The sequence below is a fragment of the Calypte anna genome, chromosome 8, assembly GCF_003957555.1.
Source record: "Calypte anna isolate BGI_N300 chromosome 8, bCalAnn1_v1.p, whole genome shotgun sequence".
Lineage (NCBI taxonomy): Eukaryota > Metazoa > Chordata > Aves > Apodiformes > Trochilidae > Calypte > Calypte anna.
The window spans coordinates 12,837,572-12,861,179 of record NC_044254.1 but is presented as its reverse complement, the minus strand read 5'-3'; the positions used below and the strand labels follow the sequence as shown (position 1 = coordinate 12,861,179).

At 37.0% G+C, this 23,608-nt stretch overlaps 1 protein-coding gene across 8 annotated transcripts in view; it reads left to right on the top strand.

Moving 5' to 3' along the window:
• The first annotated feature begins 587 nt into the window (after positions 1-587).
• Positions 588-23,608, top strand: part of PTBP2 (polypyrimidine tract binding protein 2) — a 47,803-nt gene continuing 24,782 nt past the window's right edge. For 6 of the 8 annotated variants that reach the window (XM_030455178.1, XM_030455175.1, XM_030455174.1 and 3 more), the window contains exons 1-3: positions 588-785; positions 2,413-2,443; positions 15,844-15,919. In XM_030455178.1, the coding sequence (XP_030311038.1) occupies positions 622-785; positions 2,413-2,443; positions 15,844-15,919 (271 nt within the window). In that variant the 5' untranslated portion in view covers positions 588-621. Of the gene's footprint in view, positions 786-2,412; positions 2,444-15,843; positions 15,920-22,436; positions 22,508-23,608 lie in introns of those variants that run through there. The other 2 variants (XM_030455179.1, XM_030455176.1) reach the window with 2 other exon arrangements.

Here is a 23,608-nt window from a genome sequence, read left to right as displayed (position 1 = left end):
ACAGCCTAACTCACTACAAGTTAATTTGTACATTCATCTGAACTATTTTTTGAAATAGCGGCCAGCTAAAGCGAACAGGTTGTTCTTAGCAAACGACTGCCTGGCCGAAGGCATCGAGCCGCGGGCAGAGTTGCCTGTCAGGCCTGGGCCCTCCGAGGGGACGGGGCGTGCGGGGTTGCCGGGCCTGGCGCAGCCTCTCTGATCGTTTTCCACGCCGAGTAGAAACAGGTTGGGAAGTGCTGGCACCACGCGCGGGACGCCGCCCTGCGCAACCTGCGCAACAGGCCCCTTCTGGACACACAGTCGTGGCCCTCAGAGGGCCGCAGACACAGCCCGTAGACTGCGGAGCCCCGGATCGGGCTCGTCCCCACTGCCCCCGGGCAGGACTTTGAGGGGAGAGGCTCTGCGGGGGCGAACTCTCCCTCACACCAACGCTCCCGAAACGGCGCGCGGGGACGGGAGCAGCGGACCCACCCCGAGCGGCGCCTGAGGGACCGCCCTCGCGCCGCGCCTCTTTTCCCGCTTCCCGCCAGAGGCCGGGTACGCTCGCACCGCCCCGCGCGCCAGCAGCTGATGGCAAAGGCTTCAGCGGCGCGAGGTGCGCGTGCCCGCCTCCGGCGCATGCGCTGTGGCGGCGAGGGCGAGAAGCGGAATCCGGCACTCGGCGACGCGCGGCGGGTTTCGTGCAGGCCGGGACGCCATTTTCTCACAGCCTTCCCATACGTGTTGCCAGCGCGGCTCTCTGTCCCGCATTTCCGCGCTTTGTTTCGCTCGGCGATGGACGGGTGAGTTATGACTGCGGCGATGGGGGCGAAGACATTGCCGCGGTTGTGCCTCCGGTCGGTGGTGGGACACGTTCCGCTGCTGGGCTCGCCCCCCCCCCCCCCTTCCCACCCCCTCTTGCCCCTAGTTTTCGGCGGGCGGGCGTCTCGGAGGGTGTGGGGAGCGGCAGCTGCCCCGGCGGAGGTGGGGACAGGTGGACTTCCCACCTTGGGACAGTTGAAGTCTGAGGCCCGGTACGGGGTGGAGGGGGAATAGGGGACTCAGCCCCTCGGTAACGTGGGCCCCTCGGTAGGGTCTTCAGCTTAAATTGGCGAGGGCTTTGGGCCGCCCCCTCCTTAGTGAAGTGCCCGAGACACCGGATCTCGCTGTAAAGTGGGATAGCGATCTACTGCCCTCTGTCCCCTCCAGACAGGAGGGGACCTCTTGTTCTCTCCTTCTCCCCCTAGCCTCGCCGCGGGGTGAGGAGGGGCGCGCTGTAGGGCTCAGGCGTGTTTTGGAGCTGGCTGGAGAGGATGAGCAACACCAGCAGGAGCCGGAAGTCGAGCTCTTTTGTTTTCAGAAACTGGCTAATAAGCCCTGTGGCTTCACTCCCTCCCCAGGTAGAAGGTCGCCTTTGTATTTGCTGGAGAGTGGCTGTAAAAGCCAAAGAAGGGAAGGTTTTGAAGGAGTCAGCCGTACGGGGCAGCGAGGGCCCTCCCTCGGTCCTGGCCGGGAGCTGGGGTTTGCAGGAATTGTACACCAGGCCTTCTTTTTCTCGGACCTGGAAAATGAGGCTGGTGGTTGTAAATAAAAGATCTTCCAGCTTCTGTGTTTCCTCTTAAGTTGTTTACTCCACTTCAAACACAGAAACAATATCTTTGGTATACTTTAAGCTTATAAGCATAGCCTTTCAACTGTAAGAGTTTTAAAAGCTTTTAATAGTTGTGATTATAATGTAAAGAGTTAAAAATCCTATCTGAGAAGCCTTGTCATTAATGAGTATTACATTGGGGAATGCTCATGTTTTGCTTTTTTTTTTAGTCTCAACTGAAAAATAAAATGACTAAAAGATAATTGCTTCTGTCCTGGCTCAGACAAGGACAGTTATACACCTTAAGTTATGATATCAGAACCTTTTAGGAAAAGATGTACCTCGGTATATACCTGTTGCAGAGATTCGAATAGAGTTCAAACATGTTCCTTTTCTCAAGCTAGTTATAAAAAAAAGTCCTTTTTTTTTTTAATCTCTAAAAAAGATCTCTTGCCTCGACCTTGTTGCTGAACTAGCTGTCTAGTTAACGGAGGTGTCTAAGAAAAGTTCTGTACTTCTGAATTATTTTTTTTTCCACCCTATGATCTGTAATCTAGAAATCTTAACTAAATTTCCTGGCAGTGCTGCTTTTTGGAGTAATGTTTACTTGAAACTTTGGACTCTTGGAGAAGCCTATAAACTGGGGAAGCTCAGTGGCTTTTATATACGTTTCTTTTTTACTTCCTCTCACTCCTGCTGGGGTCTTAGAACATTTTTTTTTAATTGGGAAAGTTGTTGGCTATTTCAATTCCTCATTTTTTGCATTGCAATACACTGAAAAGTTGGTTTTATGAGAATAAATTGGTTGACTTATTCTTGTTTTGTTTCTTTTTTTACAGCATTGTCACTGATGTTGCAGTTGGTGTGAAGGTAGGCTGTACACTTAGCAAATAAGGGGGCAAATTGCTGATACAAAATACTTGATACAAAACTTTATCTGTAATTGTACTTTTTAAGATTTTTAACTAATCATTCTCAGCTGATACTTGGTCAGCAGTATATGCTTTATTAAGTAAAAATCCCTAGAGGTAAATTGGAGGGTCCACACAAAAGACTTCTTGGCAGTCAACCGTAAACAGTGGTTCTAGATTCATGTAGTAGTACTAGCTTCTTATTTTAAAACTTTATTTTGCAAGTTTTTTTTTTTTTTAAACACTATCTCATTCTTGCATGGTGACTGTGAAAGAGATGTTTTCTTACCCTCTCCCCATCCTTTTTTCCAGAGCAGTTGCCTCTTCAGTTAATAAATAAGTGACTGCCTATAGTATGACACAAAATTATGGGAGGTAGTATTTATTGTGTAGGTAGAGAAGTGGATGTTTGCTTTGCTTCGCATTTCATTTTTGAAGTTCAGTTACAAGTTTGTCATATTTTTTACAAGGAAAGAGCTTCCAAATTAAAGGTTGTTAATTTGCAATTTGTTTCACTTTTGTATTCCAGTCTATTGCAGGAATTAGATCAGTATGTTGTAGAAGCAGATTGAGATATAATGAGAATGAAAAGAAAGATATGTTGGACAGAGGAACTTTGATATGTTAATGAATGCATGCAAGTGATTCTATTTCAGTGGTAGGAAAGTGTAAGTTTTCTAGTTCATACAGCTCCATGTTTGTCCAGGGACTTTGTAGCTGTACTACAAAGCTACCTAAAGCTGAGCTGTGTTAACTGCTTGGCAAGCCAGGTTTTGTCTAGCAAAGGTCTTGTTTCTCAGATTCGGTACTAGTCCTGCTGGATTTGGACTAGTTCTTGTATAAACAGATAGCCTGTAAATACAGCAGCTGCTCTATCAGATGTACTTGTATTATGCTTCTGAGCAAACTTTCTTCTAGGAGGACCATTAAGAAGTTAGTTATATAGGTTCTGGACCTGTGTGGCCTCACATGTTCATGCAGTATTGGCGACAAGCTAAAAATCACTGAATCAATAGGAAAGTGTAGTTATTAAAATACTTCTGTGCGAGCTAATCCTAGTCAGAAATATAGACTGGCATGGTGTCTCAGTTGCCTAGAAGGACAAAGTATTAACTGAGGAAAACTTCAGGATGTGTCCTATCGCTTTTACAAGGGCACATAGCAATACAATGAGTGGCAGTGGCTTTAAACTATGAGGGTATACTTAGGTTAGACTTTATGAAGAAACTCTTTACTGTGAAGGTAATGAGACACTGGCACAGGTTGCCCAGAGAAGTTATGGGTGCCAGATCCCTGGAAGTGTTTAAGCCTAGTTAAATGGGACATTGAAAAACCTGGTTTAGAGTGAGGTGTCCTTGCCCATGCAGGTGTTTTGGAACTAGATGATCTTTAAGGTCTCTTCCATCTGAAACCATTCTGTGATTCTATGAATGTAATAGTTTGGAGGAATAACTAAGGAAGTTTAAGTCTTTCAGAAGTGAAGGTTTGGGGCAAAAGAATTTTAAAATTGCCCCCAATTATGTCTAATGAAGAAGCAATTTCAGGTAGCCCATGAATTGCTTGAACCATAAATTCTGACATTCTTAGGTCAGGAGAAGTAAAAGAATTCAATATCCCTTTCATTCTTAGGTGTGAGTGACTTAAAATCTCATGAGAATTGGAGTGTTTCAGAAATACATTGCAAGCATGTAGTGTTATTTTGGCACCATATTTTCAGGTACTAGCTAGACAATGAAATAAAGACTCTTCAGATGACCTAGCTGCCTTTTCCTGTTGATTGTAGAAGTTATGAGTATGATGTAAGAAGGAAGAGAAGTATGTCAGAGGTAAGGGTTAAAAGAAGGAAAAAGGACACAGAAGGTCAAAAAAGTATGCTCTTTGCCTTATAAAAATAGATTTATTCCCTGTGTTTTAAGAAGACACAATCCGTTTGTGTGTGGAAGTAGTGGGTATAAAAAAAAGGATGATAGTTTCTGAAGAAAGCTGACAAATGTCAGAGAAGTAAACTTTGTCATGCTTTGTGGAAGGCCATGTGAAATAATTGTCCTTTGTGAGCTCTGGTGACTTCTGATTGCTTTGGATGAACCTCTGTTTTAAAAGTTGAGGAATATTTTACCTATATGCAGTGTATAAACAACTGGGAATACTTATCTCAGCTTTTCTTCATTGCTAACTTTTCTTTGAGGTGCTTTAGAAATGTGTAGGGAGCAAATTTTGCATCCAAGGAGTTGCATCGGCAGTTCAATGCTCTTTTGACACTTCTTTTCTTGTGATTATCTGTGCCTTTGGAAGTGGACAGGGATTTATCTGTATTAAAAGAGTTTGTCCAGGATATTTTTTTGACCTGATGCTTTCTTGAGATTTTGCACCTACTGTATGTATAGTGATCAGTTAAACAGCATGTTTATGATATATTCAAATATACTTGGAGAAGGGGATTGTGACATAGAACCAGGATTGTGACATATGACCCTTCTGTTTGCTTTATTTTATCATCAGTAATGTCAATCCAAATTTGAAAAGTACATTATCATCTGGCTAGTTTCTCTTAAACAGAAAAGTGAACATGGTATATTTTTAAAACCACTCTTAAAAGACTAATAGTAGAAGTTATCTACTGTAGCCTTTGAATTGTCTTTGAATTAAAAAGAACTTTTGAGCTGTGGGGAATGTAGGTGGGTGAAGCAAATATAAAATAAAAGGAAGACTTGCTTATAATATTTTAACAGTTTTATAGTCTTGGTTACCTCCTAATGAGGCTTCTAAATTTGAAGCTATTACCATTTATTTGTGCTGTGTGCTTTCTTTTGATTTAAAACATTTTTTTATTCCTCAAACTGTCAGATGTTCAACCCTGGTTTTATACACATGTTGAATTACCAGAAATTAACACCAAAAGCCAAGGAAAACATAAAACTCAAAATGGAGGTGGAAAAAATGCCAAGTACTATTTGAAAACTTGGTTTACATAGTGTAAATGTGGGTATTTGCATATCTCAAAATATGCAGTGGGAGTAGGCTTCCTAGCTAAAATCTGTTAAAAGAGCAGTGTCCTTTAATTTCTGAATGTTAGAACATATCAAAACCCAGTAATTTTTTAAGTACATATGAAATAATTCCTATTTGATTTGGTTCTTAATGTCTTGTTTTGCTTTCTTAGAAGGAGGCAAGAAAATGTAACTCTGCACACAGTTCACCTGTTAAAATTTACGAAATAATACAAAAAGAATGAGCTTTAGCTCTGTGTCTGATGTTACTTTCTGAACTCATTGTTGCATATAAGGAGTTTTTGTAAAGTATTTTTTAATAGAACAGCAGTAAGGATTCCAGTAATGATAGAATATTACATAGTTCATCCTAATTTTTAATATTTTCAGTTTGTTGAAGAAATTATCTATAAATTTATAGATTTATTCATAAATTCAAAATTGCCATATTACATAAAATGTTTGCTTTTTTATTTTAAAAAGGCACATATTAGTGTCTCTGGTTTTATTGATTAAGTTTTTAGTCACTGAAAATTAAATGGCCTGGTAGTTAGCTTCTAGTCTCAAATTTCTCATTGTTCACTGGCTGTAGAAGTTTGAGCATCAGAATCTAATAACTATAGTTTGAATTGCTGTTTTGTGGTGTCTTTACAGTTATGCTTTAATCTGGATAAATAAACTGATTTGGCACTTGGAGAGTGATAAAGCCTTTTCCAATTGTTGAAGTGAGTGTATGAAATATATCATATACATTTCTTGGGAGTAAATAAGAGACTCTTCTGAGGGGTATAAAATGTGATGTAAAGAATATACATCACACAGGTGCAGGGAGTAATGCAGGTGAACTTTTGGTGCTTATTGAAGAGGATAGTTCTTGTTTACTGTATTTCAGTGTGCACTTCAGTCTAATGTGTCATCTTTCTCTTGGATGGCATGCATTGCTGTGCGGTAAATGGGGCCTGAACAACTGAGTGACTCATTTTGTGTACATGTACAAGCACAATTCAGAATGGCTGAGGTGTACTTCTACCTGATGGGAGAAAAGAATTGGTTCTTTCTTCATGGATGTATTGCTTTTGGGTGTCTGTGGCATTGTTGGCAGTGCTTTGGGCTACACTGGCCAAAAACTGAGTGTCATGTGTGGACAGCTCTGCTGTGTTTAGGAGGAAAGACTGGTATATTTCTGTAAAGATAGTTTTAAAATGTTTAGAGATGTGTGAATGGCCTTTTTCCTCAGAAGTTGGAGCATCAGCCTTTGTGGTATGCTTAAAGAAAGAGGAAATACTTGGTGTTATTTGGTTGGTTATGTTAGATTTGGGTAGAAGATGCTAAGAAGCATTGTCCTACTATTTTCTGTTAGTTTTCCAAACACTAATGGAATATAAAATAAAAGGAAGTCCTTTTTCCTGGTTGTTGAGATTTAACTGGGGGGAGAGAAGGGATATTATAGTAGGCAGGCAGTAGCTAAAACCAGAAGACATATGAGCTGATGAGGAAGAGAGCACAAAGCAGCAGTATCTCTAAGTATTCTTGAACTATTGTCCTTCTCCTTTAACTGAAGTTCTGAGGGTTAATCTCTTCTATTAAAAAAATTAAGGAACATTAACTTTTTTTGCTAATAACTAGAAGTTTCTTTGTGGTGGAAATATATACTGTAGATATATAGATATATTGTGACTTTTTTTTTTAACTGTACACTGTGTAATGAATACAAATCTGTTTGACTCATTCTTACAGGCAAGTGCCATGTGATGGTCTGTTTTATTGTATTTAAAATATTAGATTGACAGTTTTGAACTATCTTTGCATGTCTAGGATACTTGTTAGTTGATTATTGGTAGATCAGACATTTCTGGTAAGGACTGTGATATGAGAAAAATGGGTTTTTATTCAAAAGATTTTATTTTTGTATTAGGTGGAATGGTTTTAAAGCAACTTTCATGTTTAGTAGTTCTTGGCTTTAGCAACAGTAGACAGCAAAAATGCAGAACATGGTAGCAGTGAAGTAGAGAATGAAGGGTGACAATGTTCAGAAATTTGGAACTGGCATATGGTTTTGTCTCTTCAGCAGTGGAAGCAGTGGGGAAACTGCCCTTGGAGAAAAAAAATCCAGCTTCTTAGAGTGGAAGATAAATGCTTTCTTTTTAACAGTAACTTTTGTAAACTGACCCTGTTTGAAATTGCTTCTGTATTTATTCCCATAATAGTCCCCTCCTTCCCCTCCTTCCCCTCCTTCCCCTCCTTCCCCTCCTTCCCCTCCTTCCCCTCCTTCCCCTCCTTCCCCTCCTTCCCCTCCTTCCCCTCCTTCCCTCCTTCCCCTCCTTCCCCTCCTTCCCCTCCTTCCCCTCCTTCCCCTCCTTCCCCTCCTTCCCCTCCTTCCCCTCCTTCCCCTCCTTCCCCTCCTTCCCCTCCTTCCCCTCCTTCCCTCCTTCCCCTCCTTCCCCTCCTTCCCCTCCTTCCCCTCCTTCCCCTCCTTCCCCTCCTTCCCCTCCTTCCCCTCCTTCCCCTCCTTCCCCTCCTTCCCCTCCTTCCCCTCCTTCCCCTCCTTCCCCTCCTTCCCCTCCTTCCCCTCCTTCCCCTCCTTCCCCTCCTTCCCCTCCTTCCCCTCCTTCCCCTCCTTCCCCTCCTTCCCTCCTTCCCCTCCTTCCCTCCTTCCCCTCCTTCCCCTCCTTCCCCTCCTTCCCTCCTTCCCTTATTTCTTTTTTTCCCTTTTTCCCTCATTTCTTTTTTCTTTTTTTCCCTTTTTTCCCTCATTTCTTTTTTCTTTTTTTCCCTTTTTTCCCTCATTTCTTTTTTCTTTTTTTCCCTTTTTTCCCTCATTTCTTTTTTCTTTTTTTCCCTTTTTTCCCTCATTTCTTTTTTCTTTTTTTCCCTTTTTTCCCCCTTTTCTTTTTTCTTTTTTTCCCTTTTTCCCCCTTTTTCTTTTTTTTTTTTTTCCTTTTTCCCCCCATTTCTTTTTTCTTTTTTTCCCTTTTTCCCTCATTTCTTTTTTCTTTTTTTCCCTTTTTCCCCCCATTTCTTTTTTCTTTTTTTCCCTTTTTCCCCCCATTTCTTTTTTCTTTTTTTCCCTTTTTCCCCTCTTTCTTTTTTCTTTTTTTCCCTTTTTCCCCTCATTTCTTTTTTCTTTTTTTCCCTTTTTCCCCTCATTTCTTTTTTCTTTTTTTCCCTTTTTCCCCTCATTTCTTTTTTCTTTTTTTCCCTTTTTCCCCTTTTTTTTTTTTCTTTTTTTCTTTTTTTCCCTTTTTTCCCTTTTTTTTTTTTTTTTTTTTTTTTCTTTTTTCCCTTTTTTCCCTCTTTTCTTTTTTTTTTTTCCTTCATTGTTTCCCATTGGTGCTCATTCTGCCACCATAATACTTCTGGAGAGCTGAAAATGGAGAGAAAGGAAGAATGTTGAAAAAATAGTTTCTGGTCTGTGGCATGTATGCAGCAACGTAAGGAAGGCTTAGTATACTGTTGTATGTACTAGTATACTACTGGTATGTTTTAGCATCTGTCACTAATTAGAAACCACCTAATTTTCATCTGTAACAAGCAGAACACCTATATATGCATCTTAATTCGGACAGATGTTGGAAGAGAAATGTCATCACCTTCACAGTCTGAAAAATATGAGCATATCATCATGAACCTCTCCTGATTCTTGCAGCTTTGTGCCATGTTTTCCCAAGTAAGCTGCATTCAGTTTTTTGTCACTGTAATAATACTTGTACAACAGCTTTGGGTATTCTCTTCACAAACCTCTCTTGGTAACTTTACCAGGATAAAGCCTGGCTGACACAACAACCAGCATCTTTTTAGTCAGATTTGTAGCAAAACATGGGGTTGCATAAATGCTTGTAGTTAATACAAAGTTGGGGAGGAAAGATAGATAGGAACAATTTGCTAGGGCTAGGGAGAAGGTAGGGCTGTTGCTTTTGGTGTTAGCTGCCTCAAATGAGGATGTGGCTTCCCCAGCTGTTAATGGGACTGTGAGATTTGATTTAGGGATTCAGGTTTTTTTCACAGCTGCAAAGCATGCACAGCTGTTTTCAGCTTTTCATAAAATATGTTTTTCTATGAATGTGTAATGTGAGCATTGAGTCATAGACAAAATAGCACTAGTGCTTTTAATTTATTACTGTGAAATAGCAGAGAATTGTGTAGAAAATTCCTTCCTGGTGATTCTGATTTTTAGACTTAGGAACTGCTACTGAGGACCAAATCTGTACCTCTAGTTGCCATTGTTCTCTGACTGGAAAGCTAAGTATGCATCCAGGTGGTAGCTCTAGTGAGTGATTCTCACCTATTCTAATTTACTAACAGTTACATACAGCTGCCTTGGAGTAGCACTTTTTTCCTGGTAGAAGTGGGATGGAAAGTCTGAAATGCTGGAATAAAATATCTTGTGTACTTCCTAGTAGATATTTGAGTTGCTGGCTGATACTGGACAGGACTCTTGCCTGCAGTCTTTCTTTAGCTTTCTTCAGCTTTCTGGTTTAATAGTCCATCTTGATCTTCAGATGCTTTGAGAAATTTGTCTCTTTCCTACATTGTCTTCTGAAAACCTGGAGGCTTTTTAGAGGAACTGAGACTTGTCTCCTTTCAGTCCTAAAGACTTAGCAGATTCTTTTGATTTGTTTCATTAAATTTCTGCAGCCTTTTCTTCAGTATTGTATATTTGGACTTGGCTTGTCCTGTCCTGAGTAAGTCTGCTGTTATCCTGTATGTATGGGAGGTGTAACAGTTTATTCATTAGGTAACTTGAATTATGTTTTCACAAAAGTATGTATAGTCAGACCAGAAGGGTGCATATGTATACGTATGTAGTGTTTCATTAAAAATTTATCCTGTTAAAAAGTAGGCATTTGTTAGATTCTGACCCATCACATGTAAGCTGAACTAAGTTTATAAGTGCTATGTTTGAGGGTTGGAAGTCTATTTTGCTGTTACTTCTAACATCCAGTCCCCAAAGTTAATCGAGACATTGAATATTTAAAGCAGTGTGTTTACAAATGCATATCTGTTAAAGGGGAATGTTTAATGTCTGAGTTTGAAAAAATATGCTTTTATTCCTCTCCCATACCATCAGGTCTCTGGGTTTTTCTTTTAAATTGCTCCCAGATGTTGTTAGGAATGAAATGTTTTACAATACTGTTAGATTTCTTTAAATCATGAGATCTGTCTCCTGGCTTGTCATACCCCTTGGGAAATTCATGCCTGTAGGCTGAGAATGACTGTGGTAAATGCACAGTGCAGCTAAAGTTTGCCTTTTTTCTTTCATCTGGTAGGATAGAGAGAAGTGAGGGAGGCAGAAGTATCCTTTTCTTGAGATAGGTTTGTGATATCACCAAATTTGAATACCAGAAATGAGAGGATTTATCAGAAAATTATTTTTCAGTATTTTTTAGTGTATTCTTTATCTTTCCTGGTGGGAATTTAAGAAATTATTTTAGACTTTAACAAAGTGCAGTTTTATCACTTGTTTACTGTGTCTAGTAGTACTGGTTTAGTGTTCTAGTAGTCACTACTAGTGTTATGAAGCATGACATGCTTCAAAAAAGCCCTCTGTAATACACAGTTTGTAATACTAGATTCAGCCATAATTTCTGATGATGCAAGTATTGATAGTCCTGAGTTATTCCTAGAAGAGCTGATAATGTTTCTCTTCATAAAGAGTTGTCAAAAAGTACTTGGATGCTTAAAGGTGAAACCTTCAAACCTCCTTGATAACTCTCAAGCCAAAGCTGTTATGCTTTTTGGGTTTTGTTTTTGGATTTTGTTGGGTTTTTTTACCTTGGGTGCAATAAAATCTGTGAAATGTTTGAAATATTTCATGCCATTTCTGGAAAGTGAGGAAAATAGTTGGCAAAGGCTTCCGAATAGTATATTTTTTTTACTAGCTTAAAAGTATGACTGTAATGACTTCCTGAAATTACAGTTACTTAATATAACCTGTGATAGCGTTAAACTTTGTAGTAGTTTATTATGACAAGGGGGAATCTGAAATCCTGCTATGTAAATCTAGCTTGTGTAGTGAGGGATTCTGTTAGCTAGACTGTTAAGTCATCAGGTAAGAAATAATTTCCTAAACTAGGGACTTTTTTGTTCTCTTTGTATAATTGATTTTGTAAATAGTAGGAGAGACAGTATATACAGTAACTGTATTCACTAACAGAAATTAACAAATAATGAAGTGGTATCTTCAGTTTACAGTATATAAAAATTCTTGTATATGTAATGTTTAAGTTTCTCCAAAATATGTACTCAAATTTGAGTAGGTATATTTTTTCATCTTTTTTCTGAAAGTGATCCTACATATCAGTTTTACTTGATTTCATTGGTTGAAGCAGTGCTTTAATGTGTTGTTTTCACACCATGAACGGAAGTGCTCCTGTGGGGGCAAGGGTGTGAGAAGATGAACTTCATTGAAAGGACAGTATTGGCTGCAACAAATTCAAGGCTCACTCACTGCAAGAAGTTAGTTGGGCAATTCCCTTATTTTGTGTAATAGCGTTTTGGCAGATACTGGTTTTATGATGAAATGTTCTAGATATCGCTGGTCTGAATAGGTAGTGGTTTAGCTTTTTATTTACATTGACAGAAATAGAAATTCAGGATTGAAAATTTGTGCTGTTGAGGACCAGCTGTCAGAAGATGAGCTCTTAATGGTATAATAGTAGTTTATACTTCTGATTTTATCCTTTATAATCTTCCCTCATGCTCACATGTATATTCAGTTAGTCTCTACGAAGTTACTATTATAGAAACTTCTGTTTGCAGTCTGACAAAAGCATTGTGTTTTTTTGTTCACTTGTTATTTTAACTGAGATTTGGACATATCTGTGTTAGATGTGTTTGTGATTCTCAGCTTTGTTGTAGAGTCTCAAACTTGCTTTGATTCTCTGATACATAGCATTTTGCACAGATGGGAAAAAGTTGAACAACATGGCTCTTGGATTGTCCATTCAGCACTGAATCTGATTTTTGTTATGTTTCTCAAAGAAAAAAGTTTAGTTTCCTTATTTCTGAAAAACCCAATAGAATTTATCTGTTAGTTTAAAGATTTCTTTGTTTTGCATTATATTACTAGCAGAACTGATGTGCTTGAGAATAAGACTAGTGAATGTTCAAGATGATTGGGAAGCAGGTTATAATAATGAAAAATGTGTGTGCTATAGTGAAGTGAGGAAGAACTTTGTTCTTGGAGCAAGATGCTAGTCTTTTTTCTGGCTTATCTTCTGGAAAGAGATGCACATAAAACCAAAACCAAGCACCCTAAAGCACAGATTGAATAAAGTCTTGTCTCTGCTAAATAAATTTAAGTAAAATAAGTATTTATGTCTGTGGTGTAGTTCAGGAGGTGCTTGTCTTATGTACTCATGTCAGTCTTCAGAGTACTAGTTGACTTACTTAAAATGCTTATATTAAATTGCTTTACTAGACAAATGTCATCTTAAGATAACACTTTTGAAGTAAATGACAATTACCAGCTATTTACTGATTTTGTAATTTAACTGCTTTGTATCCAAGTACATCATGTGTCTTTTGCTGAATAGCTGGTTTTAAAGTTACATACTGAATGAAGTGCAGAAGTGTCAAGGCTTCTTAAGAACCAATAAGGAAACATAATCATGCATATCTAAGAAGGTGATTAGTCAAACAGTAAGAAATCTTTGTATTTCATGAGAAGTTGGCAAGCATGTATGGTAGTGAGTTAGTAATGGTTTGCTGTATGTTTGTGATTTCATGGTGAGATGGAAGAACATTCAACAATAATCTGTACATCAGTGAGTCAGACCTCTGAACACTGATTTATGAAAATAAAACAAATGTAGAGTTTGATATATGCCAATATAACGAATTAGCATTTATTTGTTCTTACTAAGAAAAACTGTTAACACTTTTTCAAGTGTAATGACAAAATCTTGTGATTGACTCTCAAGTGTATTGATGAAATGCAAAATGAAATGTTCCAAAATGAAAACTTTGTAAATGGTCACAAAACAGAATAGAAATAAAAATAGAAAAAAAAAATAGAAACTGAATACACACTTTGTGGAATAATTTTTGCACCTTTTGGGTTTTTCTGCTATGGGTTAAGAAATTAATAGCTTTTTGAAAGCCTGATTTACCAGAAACCAAAAGTTTGTTAACACTCTTGTGTTCTGCTACTCAACACTTGCTGCTGTAAGGAACTTCTTGAATCTGAAGGCAACTCAAATTTGAGATATTTCAGAATTGTAAAGTTGCTACAAGTTTTGGGAAGAGAATTCATGTGGCACTGGGAATGCTTCAGCTTTTTTATGTGGTAACTGCTATACCATTACAAATGAATGCCTGGCAGTGAACAGGCAATGAATGCAGGCATTATCTTAATATGCCTAACTATGAACTGATTCAGTCTCTGCTGCTACTTCTGCCTATTCAGTTGAGATGTTCAGACTACAGAAAAGGGCTTACAAGAAACGCTGGTCAGGAGCAGAAAAAACTAAAAGTTACCACTGAGTAAGCTAATTCTGCTAGTAATCCTGAACTTTGCAATATTTTACTAATGGGAGTATTATGTTAAAAAATATGGAAAGAAGGAATGTTTTAGTGCCTTCATTAATGTCATATCTACACCAGAAAGCAGTGTAGTTGGAATAACAGATTTTTTGTAACTTCTCCAACTTGTTTGTCAGTTTTGCCCAGCTAAATTTTTTATGTGTTTAGAGATCTGTTCTTACATTGAGAAGAATAAGATACGCTCTTTCTCATGATCCTACCTAATCTTGGTATTAGATGTTACTCAATGTTGAAGGAAATCTGTTGTTGATTTGATAGGAACAGCTTTTGTTTCCACAGCATAAGTAGTTTAGCAGAGCTAAGCAGTGGCCTTGAGTCTGCTTACCAGTCTCCAGCAGTACCTATAAACATCAGGTGTCAGCATTCCTAGGAAGAGACACTGACCAGAAAACATGCTGTTATTTGAGCAAGTGCAGTTTCTTAGAAGAGATTTAACTGAAAAGTAAAATTACTAAAAGAAAATTGATTTTGTTCTGATTCAAACCTGGACAACTGCATACCCTTAAGTTCTTAGACAATTCAATAAACTGTATAAAGATTCTTTAGAGCTGATGCTGAAAACTAAGTGAACTTTAATGGCTCTATGCATACATTTTACAGTTTCTAAGAGCTTCTGGATTTCAACTGTGGATTGAACAAAACTTTAACACATTGTTCTTTGTATGGACATGCATATAGTACGCTATGATAAAATTGGTAAAGGTTTGATTTTATGAATCTTGCAAGCATGCTGCCTAGAAAAGTGATGTCTTCAGGTTAATTCAGTATGCAGTAGTGAGGTTTTCTGTAGTGAGGTTTAGTTTTCTGTATACATACTAACTATTCTTCATATTACATTGTAGTGTTCATGACAAAATTAAAAGTATTTTTTCATAAAGATAGCAGTATCTGTTTTCTTACCTCATTTCCACTTTAGTGGTGACATGGATTAGTGTTAAAGGTGCTGGGGAGGTACTTCTGAAGGGAAAGAACTAATAAATTAATCTTCAAACCTGTCAGGTTTATTCCATTTATTTATTTTTAAATGAAAGATTACCTAAATATTTTGGGGCTTGATAATAATCAAAAACCACTAGATGTCTCAGACCCCTGTCTCACAGATAATTTGAGAAGAATGGATTATTTTGTATCAATGTTGTTTCAATATAAAACCTCCTTTGATTTTTTTTTTTGCAGACCACCTTTGAGTAATTTTCAAAAAGAGCCTATAATTGGTATGTCTTGTTTGAAGAATTACAGTGATGTAATTCCTTGCCTTAAATTGTTTCACAGGACAGATGGATGTCCCCCAAATTTAAAATAGATAATTTCCTATGAAGACAAGCTTTTTTTTTTTTTTTTTAATAGGATTGTTAGAATTGAGCTAAATTCCATATTTCTGTTTATATAGATATCCTTTGTAGTTCATCTACACATCCATGTAGTTCATCTACATGTAATACATATATTAAAATATCAAAGTAAGTTCAAATAAATGTTAATTCAATAGACTAAATATTTAATTATAATATTTTAATTTGAAATGCAGGTAAAATTATTGCACAGCAGGTCTCATTGTGTCTGGAGGTGACTATTTCAGTGGTTTGTGGAACAACTGTTCTTAGGCTGCTCTGATTAAAACGATTGCCATGTAAATATACTGCTTTTATTAGTTTTCAAGTTGTTGCAGTTATCTGAAAAGAGAAAGTGTGCCAAATCTGAATAGGTTTGGTTATGCTTGCTTGATTTCTTCTAAAGGTTTTCCCTGCCAAACTGACATTTTTAATATCATCTTTAAAAATCACAAAATAGAGGAAAAAAAAATCTCTTACTGTCTCTTTCTTTTTAGAGAGGATCTGACGAACTTCTTTCAGGCAGTGTACTCAGTAGCCCGAACTCTAACATGAGCAGCATGGTAGTTACTGGTAAGTGATGCCCTTTCAAAGGAGAAATCTATCATTTATACTTGGACTAATTTCCTGTTTGCAAGGGGAGAACACTGAAACAAGAATCTGTTATGCTATAGAGGGATAAACCATTGGCATGCATTAGACTGTAGTGACCTTGTATATACTCATAAACTTTGGGTATCTCACAGGAAAAATCCCATAAAACAAGAGGCAACTTTCAGGTGTCTGTATACGAAAGTGTTACTGAGTGATGGGATGAAAAATTAAACTTGTCTTGTACAGCTGTCTTCAAAGTAAGGAATCACAACTACCAAGCAAAGGTAAACAGCTTAACAACTCTTGTATGACATCAGCTTTTTCACACTTAGGCATCTGCAAGTCTGGGCATTACAGGGAAGAACACTGTGCCAGTTTCATGATAGAGAATGGATTCAGGAAAACAGTTTGCTCTCTTCTAGTTTAGACTGCTAAAGCAGGAAACTTCATTTTGCTACTTTAATCTGAGGTTGCAGTGCAAGAATTTGAGAATATCAGTAAGTGTGGTTGTTCCTTGGTCATGTTTCTGGTGACCAAAAGAGAGAGAGAGGCTTTTCGTGAATTAGCACTTGCTTAAATGCATTCTGTTGCAGATAATCCTTCTTGTAGAGGGCTCACATCAGAGGTTTTGCTTTTTCTCTCTTTTTTTTTTTTTTTTTTTTTTTTTTTCCCTCCCATGCATTTTTTTTCTTTTCTCGGAGATGTGAAGGAATTGGTTCATGGCATCAGTGTTGCTGAGTTTTTCATACAGTTGCCTGGTTCACTGCTTTAATGTGCCTGAACAATTTTTCTTAACAGCAGGGTCTTTCCTTCTAATCTAGTAGTAAAAGATTGGGGTTTGAGATGTAATTTCATGTTACATTATAGTGCTGTGGTGGCAACTCATGCCAGATCCTACATCCTTCATAGAGAAAAATCCCACCTCAACTTCATGGTGTTGGAGTGCTTATACAGTCTTAGTACTAAGCCAGTGTTAAACTGTTGTGCCAAAAAGTGTGAATTTTCCCTTAGAGCAAGAACTGGTGCAGTGTGTGGTGGAGGAGCATGGTGGCAGAAAACTACTTCCTTTGGCAATTCTGTAATGAAAGGTGGGAGGAGAGGCTTATTTGGAATAGGTTAAAAATACAGTTTATTGCATTCAAAGCCATTTTAGAACACTTGTTTATTTCCTCTGCTTTTCTTACTTCCTTCTGGTTCTGACAGAGGTCTTTTGTTCTTGTTTTCTTGATGTCTTCTGCAGTCCTCTGATGTCTTCAGCAGTTTGACTTACTTAAAAAAAAGCTAGGATGATAAGGAGTTAGGATTGTGTGTGTGTGAGTTTGGATTTAGGCAGTGGGAGGGGGAAGGAGAGCACTGTTACCAGGATGAAGTCTTGAATGTTACCAATTTTCCATATGTTTTCAGGGGAACTTTTCATTTAAGAAAACTAAATACAAGTTCATTTATCAATGGAAAAAATGGAGACGTTTAAATGGAAGAATTGAAATAAGAATTGTTATAATTTAGAGTTCTCAGCAAAAAAAGTACAGAAGGTTGTCTAAGAAGCCTCAAACTTCAAGTAGTAATTACTTTCTCCTCTACAGAAGTGGAAAGGGGGCCAGTTTGGTTTGGGTGTTTTGTTTGTTTGTTTGTTTAAATATTATTGTTTGTTTGGGGTTTTTTGAACAGTTTCTTGGGATCCTGTTCAAATACCTCTTCTGTCTTCCTGCCTCTGTTAAATAGCATTTAAAAAGCTCTGTAGCACAGGCCAATTCCACAGCTCTCTTAACTTCTGAATATATCCTCCATAGCCATCTTGTTTATCGTGAATGTGGAAGTACTTTTTCCATACTTGCAGAGTATACAAATTACTTCTCAGTAGAAGTAATTAGATTTGAAATTGAAACACGTTATTTTTTCTGTACCCATCTCCTGAAGGCCAATGAGTTCAAGTATTCTTTATATCCAAATTGATGCCTTCCTTTTGCTTTAGTTCTGTTAATTTTCTCTTAAGAATTAAAAAATTTTGTGAACAGAGTTTTTCAGCTGTAGCAGAGGTACAGTAGTGATGAATCTTCCTCTGATTTTTCAGGGCTGAAAAGATTCTGTAATAATTTATTAAGTTCTTTTTAAAGGAGATATGTTGTAGAAATTGTCCTACTCTAACTCTTAAAATTAACTCTTCTAATGTCCTTTCATTCTTAATGTTTGCAAGTGTCATGATCTTATGAGGCCTGGTCATTGTTTTTTGGAGTACCTAGGTACTTGTTCTGGCTTTGACTGTGATATTTTCAGCATCTGATCCCATGTTATTTTTCCAAACAGATACCTAGATAAACAGAAGAGGCAGTTTGTTTTTCTAATCTTGAGTTTTACTGGTAAAAGTATACACAATCGAAAACCCAGTTGTAACCAGGAGTATCATAGCAGGCCTAAGCTTAGAGCAAAAACTTGTGAATTGCAGCGTCATTTCTAAATCACTGCTAAGGAAGTACTAACCTACATTAGTTGGGTTGCCTACATTGTCAAAAAAAAAAAAAAAAAGAAAAAAAAATATATGACCTTTCCATGGTCGTGAGAGTTTCTGGTAGAAATGGGGGCTGTGAGGTTTTTAAAAATTACCCTCTTACCTTTGTATTGTAGTAACAGTTCCATTAGGGTGTTTTTTATGTGAATTCTCTTGCTCTGAATCTCTAAGTCAGAGAAAGGCATGAAAGATGCATGCTTTTTCTGTCTTATATATTAATCTTTCCTTATTTTCCAGAAATGTTGGACAGTTTGAGTTGTATTCTTGCGGATTATCTGAACAACTGGTAATTTGGTAAATAATATGGAAAATGCTAACATGTTGGACTGTTACCCAAAGGGCATTGCTCAAAATCTTATCCTTGTGCATTTTCTAAACAGCTTTTTCATCAGTATCCATCAAGACTGAATAGATGAAAGGAAACTGACACTATTTTATAGTAAAATTCACGATAAGTTACCTTGCTGTCTGGAGTACTTCTTGTGTCTTGTAAAAAGGTAGTGGAAAGGTAGACTTAGATAACTGAGGATGACTGCTTTGTGAGTTCTTTTACCACTTATTTCCGAATGCTTGTATCTCGTGTTTTGGACCTGATTTGATTATTGTTGTGGAATTTGATTTCAGTCAAACATCTATTTAAATATACAAGAATTTTTTTTCTGCTGAATTAGTTTAGGAGCAGTAGGTCAAAACATTCTGTAAATATTGAGGGAAGAACCCCATCTACTAGGTCAGAATTTGTTGCAAGGGAGGAAACCTTACAGGATTCCAGGTCAGCAAATATATGAAGTTTTCTAAGAATTTTTGTAAGATTTTCTGAGCTTTTTAGCACCAGCTGAAACTAGTATTTTGAAGTTGTATTGCCAGAACCACAGGCCTCGTACTGCTTGAATTACTACGAGTGTTTTTCTTCAGCTTTTTGGAAAACACTGTCAAAAGTCTATTCTCATTTTCTATCATAGTTTTGCTTGGTTCATGTTGAAAGTGCATTACCATACATGCTTAGAAGACAGTGCTGAGTAGTTTTGAGGCAGAGGTCCAGCCTCTGTTCAAATGTGCCAGTTAAAAGCTCTGTAGTTACTTTTTAATTATTTGGACATGATTACGTAAGCTCAGGTGCCTGATAGGCACAAATCTTTGTACCAGAAGATATTTTGTTGCTGATTGATCAAGAGTTTACTTTGCACATGGCCTGTGTCTGTGGTAAAAAAAATCCACCTATCACTGTTGGTTAAGGTTTTAGCTCAAGTGGTAAAACTTCCACAATGCAGTAGTGGCCAGGCAAGGATAATGTGGTGTCTTGCAGAACACGTTATCCCCTCCCAAGCCCTAAAACAACAGAAAACCCCCACAGACCAGCCAAGAATAATTACTACTGAACATGAACCCTTTAAGGTGTACAAATGCAGATTTCACAAAACATCTTTCTCTCAGACATTATAAATTCAAGATTTTATTTTTATCTTTAACTATTGAAGATGCCTGTACTAAAACAAAAGTCCTGTTTTTCTTGTTTTGCAAACCTCTTGTCACATGTGGAAAAGTTCATCACTTGGATCTGGCTAAGGTCTCTTCATACATTCTATCTGTGACATGAGGCAGAGTATATCAATTTAAGGAAAGAACCTCAGAAACAAAACAACAGTGTTTTTTTTTAAAGCCTTGCCATTTGTCAGCAGTTTCCTTAGCTGGTGTTTTCATGCACATGATTGTATTTGGTAGCCACTGCAATATTTAGTATTTCTCTCAGGTCATGATCCACGATTGTAAACTAGGTATCTTCATAATTCCTTTGCCTTTCCTTTGGTCAGATTGTTCCTTTGTGGGTATATGTCCTATGTTCTAGCTGTTAAATTTCATATATTAATGTAAAATTTATATTTCATATATTTAATGTGAAACAAGAAGTCTTTTCTACTTTAGTAACCAAAAAATAATAGTCATAGTAAGCTTCTTGTGTTTAATGTATGAACTATTTGTATTGCAGAATGAAATAAGTGTTTCAGGAATGGCTGATTATTTACTGCTTTTTTTTTAGTTGGATATTGGTATGTACTAATAGTTGAGAAGCATAGATTGACTTCTGCAGAAAGCATGTGTATTTTTCAACTATTTCACTACTGCACTTATGCAGGGATTTATAATCAGTGTTTTGTGTTGAATTTTTGAACATTTCTTCAACTTCTTTCCATGAAATAATAGGTGGAAGGAATTTTTCTTGTATGCAAAATCTTTGGCTGTAGCCATGCAGTTATATTTCTAAATTACTGTGAGTAGGAAAGCAAGTTATTGTGAAGGAAAATAATGCATTTAAAATGAAGGCTTCATCTTTTTCAAGGTAAATTAGGTATTTTTGGCCTTAACACCTGAAATACAAACTAAAGGTATATTTACTACTTTTGTATTTCTTGAGAAATAAATATGTGGGCAGAAGAACTCTAGATTAAATATCATTAAAATATGTTTTCAAAAATAAGGAAATGAGTTATTCGATGTTTGCCAGGAGTTACGAACTTTTAGGATCAGTTCTCCTGCAGAAACAACTTAGGATCATAGAATCTGCAGAGCTTAAACAATTGAATGCTACAGACTTAGTGTGGCCTATATATGTTACATTCCATTCTATTGCTTAGATGTAGGTTTCTGTTCCTGCGTTTAATAAAACAGGAATTGCTAATCAAAAATGCCAAGGACCCAAGTTGTTAAGATGATGGCCATCTCAGGGCTTTATGAGTTCCTAGGCATTCAATTTCAACAACTTGATTTATTGTATGCTGAAGGAACTCTTTGGGATGTGGCTTACATATCAGTTATGTTTAGATCGTAGTATTGTATTTAGATATAAGAGTAATGCTCAGAGATTTTGTTGAGAAATAGACAACTGATGTCATGTGGGAACTGCATTTTTCTTCTCCTTGGTAGAGAGCCAAAGATGGCTTACATCAGTGCAATGGCTGTTACAGAACAAGGCTTTTTTGTTTTTAGTCTGAATTTAACATTATGAGTAATAAGAGTTAGCTGTCGGAGTTATTTTTTTTATTTTAACTTTTTTAAAGCTGTTGCTTGATTAGTAAATGAACCAGTATTGACATTGTGGTTTAGTTATGCTATTCTCCCTGTTATTTTATTTTTTAGTCCCCCAGTGCAGTGAAAATACTGTAGATTTATGTTCTCCACTGTATCTTTATATTTGTTACAAGTGTGAGCTGCAAGAGGTTTGAATTGGATCAGGCTTTTCAAATCTGGTGAAGACCAAACTACTAGGTGAAACACCTTCTTGCCAATATGCTTCCAGTTCAATAGCCATTCCTCAGCAGTAGTTACTGGCTTGTGAGGTTCACCCCTCCAACACATCCCTATCCCTCCCTCCCCCAGTTTTCTGCAATTTGTCTTTCCTCTGCTGTGTAGGGAAGCATCATTTTGGTTGCTTATTTTAACTCCATAGACTCCCTGTCTACCCCAAGGCAATATTACTCTTTTGGCACCTTGCTCTTCTTGACTTACCTTTTAACCATTATGGACACTGATTATACTGATACAATTGATTTGAGAATGAAGTTATTTCTTTGTTTTTGACAGCAGGTGAATTCATCTTTCAGTGGCTAAAATGAGTTCTGTTCCCATGTTTTAAATGTTATGTTTTTCTCTTCCCAAGTGCAGTTCAGTGCTGTGTCTCCAGCTGAGAAGTACCATTTAAAATGGCAAATAAGGGACTGAGGGAAAAAGATTTCATACAGTGCCAAAAACTCTTAAGTAATAGCTCTAAGAGCTAAATTTCATTTGTTCAAAAATGTTCTTAAAAACTCACTTATCTGCATTATGTATGATACATATATTTATTACCACCATTATTGAAATAGTAAATTAGTGTTAGGCTATGCAGGCTGTGTAATCGAAAGTAGAAACAGTACATGTTCTCTTGGCTTTCAAGAATAATAGTAATAACAGATGTGTAAATATTTTTGTCTCTTCAAAATCCAGTGTTATCCCTCAGTGTTTGGGGATAAACTTTACTTCAAGAAGTTGCGCTTCATTTTTTATGCAAGTTGCCGTTGTTCAAGGTATGCTTTTGCCAATAAGTTAATAAACAGCTTTTGTTGTGGTTGCTTGCCCTACTGCTGAAAACTTTATTTGGACATTTGCATAGCATTGAGAATGCTTATTGACAGTCCCTCAATCCTGCATCATGTATGTTGTGTTCTTCCTTCCAATCCTGGCTATTTTTCTTATTTTTGTACATACCTTAATACAAAAGTCTTTCTGTATGTATTATTTTAATATATTTATGTATCTACATTTTCACATAAACATTTTTGCACAGGCAGTTGTCTCTGTAGATCTTGTTTTACAGTGAGTAAAAACATTTGAAGAACAGTTTAGCAGGTGCTTAGTTTAAGGTATTTTAACAAATTGTGAGACTTGCGTACAAGAGCTAAGTTAAACTGTTTACTCCACTTCATATATAGTAAATACTTCTTTCAAATTTGTTCTTTAAACCCACTGCAACAAAAGCTGAAAAATTGTGCAAAATGCAAATATTAGATAGTAATGCAAATAGATGAAGAAACAATTTATTCAGGTAATACAATTACTACTAAAGATATTTTTCTTTGCAAGTATATATGTATTCATATACTGGCCAGTGATACTTTTACTAGTAACATTAGGATTACATAAAACCTAAACCAAATACAAACTTTACTTTAAAAAATTTCTTCCACATTATGCTGTAGAAAAGTTAGTATCAAAATTACATGTTGAAAACCACACAAGGAGACAAAAGAGCCCAAAGTACTGATCTGAGCATTCATTGGATATACTTTTCTGGTGATGTAATAAAACCAGAAGTTTCTTAGAAGTTTAAAGTTTAAAATTTTTAAACTTTTAAAAGAATTTTAAAACTTAAGTTTTAAAAACTTTCTCAGTAGTAATCTTTTATATTCAGTTTTGGAGACAAGGTGAATTCCAGTTATTTAAGAAGCTTAAGTGCAAAATATAATGGGAATCTAGTTACAGTATCACTGTGATTCTTTTTTTCTTTGTTTTCTTTTGTTTTCTGTTTGGTTTTTTTTGTAATCTGTTATTTGTAAGACACTGTTAAGGCTGTCGTAGGTAATGTTTTCTCCTAGTTTTCTGTAGAGATTTAAATTGAGAACTAGGGA